The sequence below is a fragment of the Helianthus annuus genome, chromosome 9, assembly GCF_002127325.2.
Source record: "Helianthus annuus cultivar XRQ/B chromosome 9, HanXRQr2.0-SUNRISE, whole genome shotgun sequence".
NCBI lineage: Eukaryota > Viridiplantae > Streptophyta > Magnoliopsida > Asterales > Asteraceae > Helianthus > Helianthus annuus.
In genome coordinates, this window is record NC_035441.2 from 93054434 (window position 1) to 93065961 (window position 11528).

Here is an 11528-nt window from a genome sequence, read left to right on the forward strand (position 1 = left end):
ATTAAACTTATATGTGTATACTGCAATTAATTAATTAATTGATGTGTAGCAAATTTAACCATGCAGTCTCATATGAAGCTCTACTTACAAAGAGTTTTATATTTTTTATTAGGTTTAAGGTAATCATTTTAGCTTGTTTTATTCACAACCAATAAAATATAAAAACAACTCAATGTAATATATTTTATATCAAAATCAATGCATTTTTATCATAATTAATATGAACTAGAGTTTACTTAAAATGCACCGATCAACATGTAAACATTACTATATACAACCTGTCACAAATTTTAAGCTTTAAGCAGAAATAAGAGGCAGAGGGTGGTTGTGGCAATGGGGAAGATGAAGTGGGTGCGGCAGTGGTAGTTGTGGCGGAGGGTGGTTGTGGCAGTGGTGATGATGGCGGGGGTGGTTGTGGCAGGCCGCAGTGGTGGTTGAGTGGTATGGCAGTGAAAGGTGACGAGGGCGATGGGTTGGTGATAGAGGTGTTGACAGGCGGTGGGGTTTTATGGTGGTGGTGGTGGTGGAGATGAAGGTGGTGGTGGTTTAGAGAGGGAGAGAGGGGGGTTTGAATGTGATGTGTGTGTATATTATACATTTTATATATATTTAATAATTATTTAATATATTTTGTTTTTATGCTTAAGGGTATGTTAGTAATTTCACAGCTACTTAACATCAAAAACTAACCATTATCTGCGCCAGGGACTATCTGGGAACGAAGTTGAAAAAGTTGGGGACTGTAGCTGTAATTTTATAAAGTTAGGGACTAAAGCTGAAAAAGGCCAAACCACAAGGACTATCCGGGCATTTGTCGATTTGGCCAACTAATTCGGTTAGTCAAAATCATTACAATTGTTATAACTGAATCTTGAATTACTGTCCAAATCAACTATAATGACAATTCTAATCAAGTTTCATGATTTAGTAATGGTTATTGGTTATAAGTTATAACATAGTTTTACACAAAATCTAGAGATTTTATTATGTATTAGTTAAATCCATCGATTAATTGATACACACCAACAACACCTAACAAATAAATAAACATTATAATTACTCATATTATCATTTCATAAAACAGTTGCTTGACGAACATATTGGTTTAACGAACATCAATTTTAAATATAGTAAATAAATGTTAGCAAGTTTCAAAAGTAAAAGGATAAACAGTATAATTATTCATATTATCATTTCATAAAACAGTTGCAAAGAATAACCTCACTCAGGCCAAAGAAAGTTAAGAAACTTCTGGTCGAATTTCTTTGACTAACGGACACCACCATCTTCGGAAAACTTTAACTAACCAACTTTAAGTTCAAGTTTTGCATATTCAAATACAAACCAAATTGCGAAATCCCATTATGAAAGATCACCCTTCTGTCCGAAGAAGGGAACATGGTGACCTGGCCCATCCACCCAGGATGAAATCCACAACCGGAAAACCCCCCTGGTCAACCTGAAATAAAATTTATCCCAGGCAAGACTCTAACCCATGACCTCCCATTTAGAAATTCATGGAGCTACCACTGAACCAGAAGGCTCGGTGGCACCACATTCATAACTTTTTTTATTCAAAGATTTCGTAGGCTATAACTGCTTGAAGTTGACACATTTTCCTACTGATTAATCTTGTATTCAAATCTTTAACCAAGTCTTCAATATGTTATGAGATCATTTTTTCGTTACAATAAAATATTCTTCTTGCAGAAATAAGTCCAAACCAAATTCAATGTTTGAATACTCATTATATTCCAAGTCAATACCACAAATCTCAAAACTCACAAATTCAAACCTTAAATTGCATCCAAACATTCAAAACTTGAATCAAAACCCGCTACTCACACAAATTCGAAATGCGGATATACAAGATTATCCAACTGTAACCCACATATGCATGGCGGATATCCAACTGTAACTCACATATGCACGCGCACAGACACCCACCTAATCGAACATGCAAGCAAATACACACTAAGATGCGAGGGTCTAGGTAGGTGAGGCCACCTTCTTTGGTTCTCGCCAAGAAAGATACAAGGGAATGCCAGGAAGCGAGCCGACGGTGGTGGCTTGGAACAAGAATAGTTATCTTAGATCTATGAATGCATGAGTACTGTTCATTTTACTTGGACTAGAGACGCGATAAAGCAAAAACAAGTCTAGAAAATTTGCAAAGAATCTTTAGTAACTAGGCTACAAAATTGCAAGTATAATTACATCAAATTCACTTCAAATTTCAAGGTAAAAAAGATTTCAATTTTTATTATTCTGGGGAACACTCTTAAATCTACAACTGGAGTTTGATAGTACAAAACCGAAAACCGATACTATTCCCAACAAAACGAATCCAAATAATAAGATTACATGTAATTTCTGACCCGATAGGATGACGCTTGGTTTCAATGTCAGCCAGTCAAGGGTACAAACAAACCGTCTATATATATCCTTACAAAGCAAGAAAAGTTGTATGTAATGCTTTCCTGGAGTTTTCTCAAGCTTCAAAGGGAAATGCCACTTTGTTCAAGTTTAGGGAGCTGTAATGGTTCCTGGAAATCAGGGTTGATGGGGAACAACTGACACTGCGCGTATTGTGCGAGTAATTGATCCATCAGCACCAACGCCACTGATGCTTCCACCATCGGCACCGCTGCACCACCACCACCACTCATCCATTAAAATCAAAACATATAGACGGGACAAAAGCCCGATTAATAAAAAAAAGAGCATGAAATAACTTAAAAGATCGGGCCACAAACCTCTTGGGACAACACATGGATCATGGCGGCCACGAGCGATGAGTTCTGTTTCCTTTTTATCTCTTGTCACTGTGTTTTGCTTCCTCTGCATCACATTACAACAAAAAATAATGAAAAACATATTCTTTTTTTACATAAAATCATTTATGAGGTTTTATGCAATATGGTCTTTACACTGATTGTTGATGTTGGTTTGAAGGCGATTCGCATGTTTATGATCTCTCCATTGGATATACCACCCTGAAAGAATGCATCGATAGAGGTGACTCTATACATGTTCTACTTGGAATCTGACTACTACAACCAACTGATCAGTGGTTGGAAAATATACCTGTATCCCGCCTGATCGGTTTGTTCTTGTCCTGACCCGTCCATGTTCATCCATATAAAACTCATCATTATGCTCACTACCGGTCAAAAATGTACCTGCAATTTTATCATTTATAAAGATAATAAGAGAACACACAATAACAAAAGTACAATCATCCATAGACAAATAGCATCTAGCAACCAACTTGTCTTAACTTAATTGTTGAATTAAAGTCGGCCATTGTGACCCGTTTACTTATCAATAGGTGGAACATCGTATATTTCATATCTAATGGGTCAACTGCTCACCAGCCTGTATTTTTAATGCATAAAGACTCCTAAACCATTTTCTTTGAAAAAAAAAAAATAGTATTTAAATAATATAGTTTTCGTAATCATATTTAGCAGATTATTTTTTAGAGTAAAATGCCATATTTGTCCCTGAGGTTTGACCACTTTTGAGACTTTCATCCAAAGGTTTGTCTTTTCGCATCTGGATCAAAAAGGTTTAAAATCTTGTCATTTTCATCCAACTCGTTAACTATCTATTTTTCTCCGTTAAATGAGGGGTAATTCCGTCATTTTTATTAAAATAAAAAACGTTATTGAGACATAACAATCCACCCCTGTTGACTTTCTAGTTATGACTTTTCTTATAAACATTATAATAGGTAAAAGGACGAAAACACCCCTGACTTAACGTTAAAAAATGGATGGAGTCAACGAGTTGGATGAAAATGGCAAAGATTTTAAACCTTTTGGATCCAGATGCGGAAAAGCAAACCTTTAGACGTGGTCAAACCTAAGGGATGAAAATGGCAATTTACTCAATTTTTTATGAAGTTCACCCCGAGAAAAAGCTACACATTTCAAACAGCATGAAATTTACATGTATTTAACCCATTACCCAACATGCCCGACATACCTGCAAATCCACTGCCAAACTCAAATCCCTTGGTTGCAGGTAAAGACAAAGCTGCCTTAGCCAACTCAGCTTCAAGTTTGTCAAAAACCGGTGAACCAAGCCCCTGCCATGCAGATATCCAAGTATTAATCACACATGACTACGTGAGCAGGTGCACAAAAGAGTCATAGACAGATATGGTAAAACAGAGTTGGTGCTTACACGTGGGAGGTTTCTCACAATACACGTAACAACACCACCAACAGAATCTCCTTTCACTCGGACTGCATCAATTGCGGCAATCATCTTCTCTGCATACTCGGGATGTGGACACCTGGCGATGTTGCTTTCTACCTGCTCAAGTGTCAATGTTTCATGATCCACAAGGTCTTCTGGAAGTATAACTTTGTGAGCTTGAGAGACATAGGCAAGAATCTGGTGAAGACCAAACACATAATTAGTTCTAAAAAATATTGTGTACATGTCAAGTTTTGTTGGGAGTTGTTTGGATGTGTTTTCAAACTATTTATATGATACTGAACAATTAGAATCATACATTTAGTTCTAAAATAACATGCTGCAGCCTACGGGAACGTGTTTCGATGTATTTTTTATGCTTAAAATTCTAACGATGGAATAATCATCGTTTAAGTCTTTGAAAATTTGGCAAATTATGAATTATTGAAGAGAGTAATAAATAAAATGACCAAAAAGAATATTCTTATATATTGAATGAACCGAACGAACACGAACAGAGGCATGTTCATATTCGTTCATTTAACTTTAACACGAACATATAACCGAACACATTTTTTTGTTCATGTCCGTTTATTAAGAAAATGGGCATGTTCGTGTTCATTTATGTTCGTTTGTTTAAAACCTAAACAAACAGTTCACAAACGTAAACGAACATAAACAAACAAACAAACTTAAACGAACATAATTTAATAAACAATATTCAACACAAATGAACATAATTGAAGAAACATCAATAACATATAATTTACTAAACATAAAACGAACATAAAGTAATTTTTTTTAAATAGTGATTAATTACGATAAATTCCATTAGAAAACCCATTTTTATTACCAGAAAAGTAGAAAGCCCAATTACCAATTAGTTATATTAAGCAGTTAGAAAGTTCCTTTTACGTATAGTGTTTATATAAGCATAACTACTTATGTATTTGAACTGAAACAAACATAAACAAATGTAAATAAATGAACATAAACAAACACAAATGGACAAACATAAATGGACGCTCACGAACATAAATGAACAAACAAAATGTGAGTTCATGTTCATTCGTTTATTAAATAAACAAACATAAACGAACTTCCCGCAGAACAAGTTCACAGAATAGTTCATGAACGTTTGGCTCGTTTACAAGCAATATATTGGTTATACGTTAAACTTTAAGATATGAGAACTATGTATCTGCATGTGTAATTGTGTAAATAGACAAACTAAACTCAACGCACCTCAGTTCCTGAATATGCCTTGAGAATTTTCTTCGCAACAGCACCAGCAGCAACTCTCCCGATTGTCTCTCTAGCTGATGATCGACCACCACCCTACGATCCATCAACATGTTTTAAGTGTGAACATTCAAGTGTCCATCGGCATAACACATCTTCATATGTATTTGTTAAAAAATGGATGTACCTCTACTGATCTTGTACCATATTTGAAGTCATAAGTTGCATCAGCATGAGACGGTCTATAAGCCATTGACATTTCACTGTAATCCTGATAATTACTATAATTAGTATACCATAGTCAATACGAACACCAAAAATTTCCAAGACTATCTGATGCTTTATGCAATGAACTGGTTGCAATCCCATGTATTACACAGGTTGATAAATGTAATACTATATAATTAGTAATAAAAAAGTTATGTTTTGAAAAAACATATGTATTGAACAGTTGAATAAACCCGTGTATTATACTAATACAATAAATTATAATGTAATTTGTTAACATATACAGTCGTCAAGATATGTATTTAAAGAAATGAACATTGACGTGACAATTATAAGTTTTGTTTTAAGTTAATTTTTAAAACGTTATATCTTTCAACTGGGTATTAATTTTGATTTTTTTTAATACCACCTATTTTTTTATTATTCAACATATTGTATCTTTACTATTCTTACCATCCAACCACATTAAATATTTAATACATTTAGAATCATGGTTTTAAAAAATGCTTGAAGCGTGTGCCTCAAGGCGCGCCTCGAGGCGAAACGGCCAAAAAACAAGTCTAAGGCGCGCCTCATGGGGTTTTTACTGCATATGCGCCTCAGAGGGGCTGAGGCGCTAAGAAAGGCTGCGCCTCATGGGATTTTCATAGTTGTTTTTGCTGTTTTTGACTTTTTTGTCAATTTCAAGCATTTCATGTCTTTTTTATGCATGTTTTTGATGATTTTGATGAATCTGATGATGAAATTAGTTAGTATTATTATTTTTATAATATATATAATTTTTATATTTATTTATTAATACCGGCTGGGCCTTACGCCTCATTTCGCCTCGAGGCTTACGCCTCATGAGGCGAAGGGAAAACGCCTCGAAACACGTTTCCGTTCTTTTAAACCTTGTTTAGAATCACTCATAAAAACAATTATCATCATTATTCTTTGTTTTTTAATACTTTAACCAACATAATTTTGACCTTGGTGAAGCTTTTAAGTAAAAAAAATATAAGTTTATTCAAAAGTAGATGGCTCCAATGGATGCCACGTGTCCCCAATAGTTTTTTTCTATTATATAGTACAGATATAGATATAGATTAGGCTACATCTGTGCATTCTAAATTATATGGTTTCATAATCAATACTAAATGAGTACTCACTTTTCCCCTTTGGTCTGTATTGGGAACTTTAATCATGATTGGAGATCCAGTAGTAAATCCTGCATAGAAGCGCCACACATGAGTCTCGAGAAACATCTTAACAGAAACTTTTTAAAATAAAGATAATTACACCACAAAATCTGGTAATCATGTGAGGAGTTGTTAATTACATACTAACCTTCAGCAACACCGGAATATATGTGGGCTGTGTCGGTTTCTTTTCTAGGTGTAGTGATACGGCTCTGACCTGGCCTCCTATATAAGAAAGAGTTTGGTGCACATGAGAGAACTTCAAATATAAAGCGGTCTTTATTATGTAAAACAGCTTTACGTTAAGTGCCACTGATGATAGGTAGGATAATTAATACCTTCTGTCAAGATCTACTTGTAGATCAGCCTCTGTCAGGGGGATTCGAGGGGGGCATCCATCAATCACACAACCAACTCCACCACCATGAGATTCACCAAACGTTGTAACACGAAAGAAGTTTCCATACGTACTTCCAGCTGCTTTTATCTCTGTTCAAATGCAAGGTCATAAGACTTTATTTCAACACCCCATTGTTATTTATTTACACTATCATTCTCCAGAAGTTCATTAGTGAAGTTTTAGGCGTTTGTTTAAGAAAGACGACACTAATAAATGTTTAATTAGCTATAACGTTTGGTTAATTGCATATACATGTAAAATTTAGGAGCTGAATTTAGTTACATAGCCTATTATTGTAGTTGCAACAGCAGGATATCAAAGGGTAAATCAAATTATTCAGTCTAGATAATCAAATATCAAAGGTTGTTAATGGATTGCTGGAATTATCTTTATTGTGTTGCTAAGAGAGAAACTGGGTGTACATGTTACTCCTACCAAAGCTAAATTTATATCAAAACTGAGAACAAACCAGATAGAAATTTAAGTACTTCATTGTAATACATCTTTTAAAAATCACTCGATTTTCATATCAAACAGAAAACCCAGTTTCCATTATCCAGACAGCATACAATGAAGGACATAAAAAAGCTAATGGCAGAGAATCTTTACAAACAATAACCTACAGATGTTGTTTGATCCACTTTGCAAATGCACTGGCATTTGTTTTTGTAGAAAATAATCTACAGATGTTTCAAAAGGAATTGGTGATCCTGTTGCAACTAACTGTTGTTTTAGAAGCAAATCACTATAACAATACATCTTCAAATCAATGTTGTAGAAGGCGCTAGGCGCTAGTCGGGCGGTGAGGTACCGCCTAGGGATTAATCGGAATGAACTTTTAATGTATATTTTTTCAAATTTATATATATATATATATATATATATATAACATTAGTTTATGTTTTTATGTAGAAATTTATTAGTTTGGGGACTAAATATAACCTAGTAAAGATGTAGGGGGTTAAATGTTATATATTTTAACATAATGAACTCTAATTCCCATCCATTCTTCCTGTACGCGGCCTCTCCCTCCTTCACCCTGCCAGACGCACAGTAAAATACAACCCCTAGCACCAATTCCGACCGTTCATTGCATTGATCTTTGTTCGAAATAAGGTAAGAATGTGTTCCACATGATTGATTTGGTTCAATTTTACCTAATTTTGGGCGATTTTGGGCCAATTTTGACTTTGACCGCCTAGATTGGCCGATTTGGCCAAATCCAGGCGGCAGACCTCCGATGACCGACTAATCGCCGCCTAGGCGCCGCCTAAAACCGATTTCTACAACATTGCTTCAAATTCACATTTCACGTAAGAAACTACTCCACTGTATCATTGTTTCCTCTCAAATCATTATTCATATGCTATATATAACAGAGCAAGTGCAAACAGAATCAATCAAAACACAATCAACGGATCAACAATTTGAAATACAGTCACGTAAAGTCATTTTTTGTGGAACTCAAACTTGTCAACAAATATTTCAAGAGGAATTGATATTCTATTGCAGCTAATAGTTGTTTTAGAATCAAATCATTGTAACAATACAACTACAAATTTCACATTTCGCATGAGAAACTACTCCGCTGTAACATTATTTTCTCTCAAATCATAACTCACATACTATATAGAACCGAGCATTCGAGCAAGTGCAAACATAATCAATCTAAACACAACTAACGGATCAACAATTCAACATACAGTTACCATAAGTCAATTTCCGTGGATCTCAAACTTATCAACAGATATTTCAAGAAGAATTGATGATTCTATTGCAACTAATAGTTGTTTTAAAAGCAAAACACTACAACAATATGCCTACAAATTTCACATTTTGCATAATTAACTACTCCACTATGACATTGTTTTCTCTCAAATCAATACTTTCATACTATATAAAACCAAGCACGTGCAGACAGAATCGATCTAAACACAATTAACAGATCAGCATTTTGAAAGGCAGTCACCTAAAGTCATTTTTCGTAGAACTCAAACTTACCAGAAGATATTTCAACAGGAATTAATGATGCTATCGCAACTAATAGTTGTTTTAGAAGTCAATACAATAACTGTAACAATACACTACAAATTTCACATTTCAAATAAGAAACTACTCCTCTGTAACAATGTTATGAAAAACTGAGCAAGTGCGGCATGAATTAACCTAAAACACAATTAACAGATCAACAACTCAACATACAGTCACATGAAGTCAATTTCCGTGGAACTCGAACTTATCAGCAGATATTTAAAGAGGAAATGATGATTTTATTTAAGCTAACTAATAGTTGTTTTAGAAGTCAATCACTATAACACATTCATCTACAAATTTCACATTTCGCATAGGAAACTACTCCACTGTAACATTGTTTTCTCTCAAATCAATACTCATAAACTACATAAGACCGAGCAACTCGAAACAGAATCAATCTAAACACAATTAACTGATCAACAATTTGAATTACAATCACGTAAAGTCAATGTAGGCAGAACTCAAACGTATCAACAAATATCTTTAAGAGAAATCGACGATTCGATTGCAACTAATCACTCAATAAAACTTCAAATTTTACATTTCGCATTAAAACTAGTCCACTGTAGCATTGTTTTCTCTCAAATCAATATTCATACACAAACAGAATCAATCTAAACACAATTAACTGATCAACAATTTGAATTACAATCACATAAAGTCAATGTAGGCAGAACTCAAACGTATCAACAAATATCTTTAAGAGAAATCGACGATTCGATTGCAACTAATCACTCAATAAAACTTCAAATTTTACATTTCGCATTAAAACTAGTCCACTGTAGCATTGTTTTCTCTCAAATCAATATTCACACACAAACAGAATCAATCTAAACACAATTAACTGATCAACAATTTGAATTACAATCACATAAAGTCAATGTAGGCAGAACTCAAACGTATCAACAAATATCTTTAAGAGAAATCGACGATTCGATTGCAACTAATCACTCAATAAAACTTCAAATTTTACATTTCGCATTAAAACTAGTCCACTGTAGCATTGTTTTCTCTCAAATCAATATTCATACACAAACAGAATCAATCTAAACACAATTTTCATGAAACTAAACCTAATCGATCACAAGAGTCACATCGAAATCAAAATCCGAACACATGTATCAACGAATAACAGATCAGAGATTCGAAAACTCACCGAGTGTTCGAGAGCGTGATCCACGAGTTGTTGAGATCCGGAGGACTGCAGAACGAAGATCGGAATGACGTAAGGAACCGAACCGTGAGGGTTCGTCGGAAGATAGAGCTCCGACGAAAGGTTTAATGGAGAGAGAAGATGCCATCTGGTTTGGTGCTGACGGGAGGTGTGGTGGATTTGTTAGGTTTGAATGTGTTGAGGTTATATTGGTGTGTGTGGGCGGTAGGTAAGAGTGTATCTCGGTTGGGGTTGGTGAGGGAAAACACCCACCTACCCAAGTCTATCTCTACCACCAGGACTGAGTTAGGTGGACCTGTACGAGTTGACTCGTTTGGTTTTGTTAATTTCTTCTCTTACAAGTTGGAACTTGGAAGTTAGACTTGATTTCAATTTGCCGTATGTTTTGGTCACTCTTTTTATTTTGTCTTCTATTAGAGCATCCACATCCATTCTATTAGGCTAGAGAGTATGGTAATGATACTCCTTTGGAGGATAATCCACCACGTAGGCGCCACATCATAGTCTGAAGAAACACGGAACTAATTCTATGGTTAATCAGTTTGGTTTATGTTTCTACCATAAGGGTTAATCTTCTTTTGGATTTCTGAGCTCCTTAATGATCCGTTAATCCTGCAAAACAGAACACCGTTAGCTCGTTAAGAGGGGAATATGGGGGTTTCCCTCTTAACCAGACTCCGACGTGAAAATAAGCGACTGTTTTGAGGAGATAAATGTGTATTAAGAGTGAGAGTGGAGGGAATAGAATGTTTAACCTGTGAACTGAGATCTCTATTTATAGCCGGAGAGGTGTAAGAGGAGATGGGCTGATGGGCCTTGGGCCGGAAGGCGACAACTTAGAGGATATGCTCTATGTTTCACTGGTGTCGACTGTTAGTGGCTTCTAGAAGATCTCCGGTGCTGGCGCACCATGATTGGAGCCACGTGTCACCGTTGTCGGCCTTGTTGTCCCTCTGCCATCAGCAGTGTTAGTGCATTACGTCTATTGACTTCGTCTTGTATCATGTAATAGTATAAGATAGGATAGGATATCCTGTGCACGAGGTTCGAGAAATGAAATTAG

At 35.3% G+C, this 11528-nt stretch overlaps 1 protein-coding gene across 1 annotated transcript; it reads right to left on the reverse strand.

The window, feature by feature from the left end:
• Positions 1–2234: 2234 nt before the first annotated feature.
• LOC110877928 (chorismate synthase 1, chloroplastic) lies at positions 2235–10799 on the reverse strand. Its single transcript, XM_022126155.2, has 12 exons — positions 10448–10799; positions 7196–7346; positions 7006–7082; positions 6828–6886; positions 5636–5719; positions 5452–5544; positions 4192–4404; positions 3991–4093; positions 3088–3182; positions 2931–2996; positions 2757–2841; positions 2235–2647 (listed from the first exon to the last, which is right to left on the reverse strand). The coding sequence occupies exons 1-12, from the start codon at positions 10590–10592 to the stop codon at positions 2499–2501; spliced, it is 1320 nt and encodes a 439-aa protein (XP_021981847.1). The 5' UTR covers positions 10593–10799; the 3' UTR covers positions 2235–2498.
• Between the last annotated feature and the right edge of the window lie 729 nt (positions 10800–11528).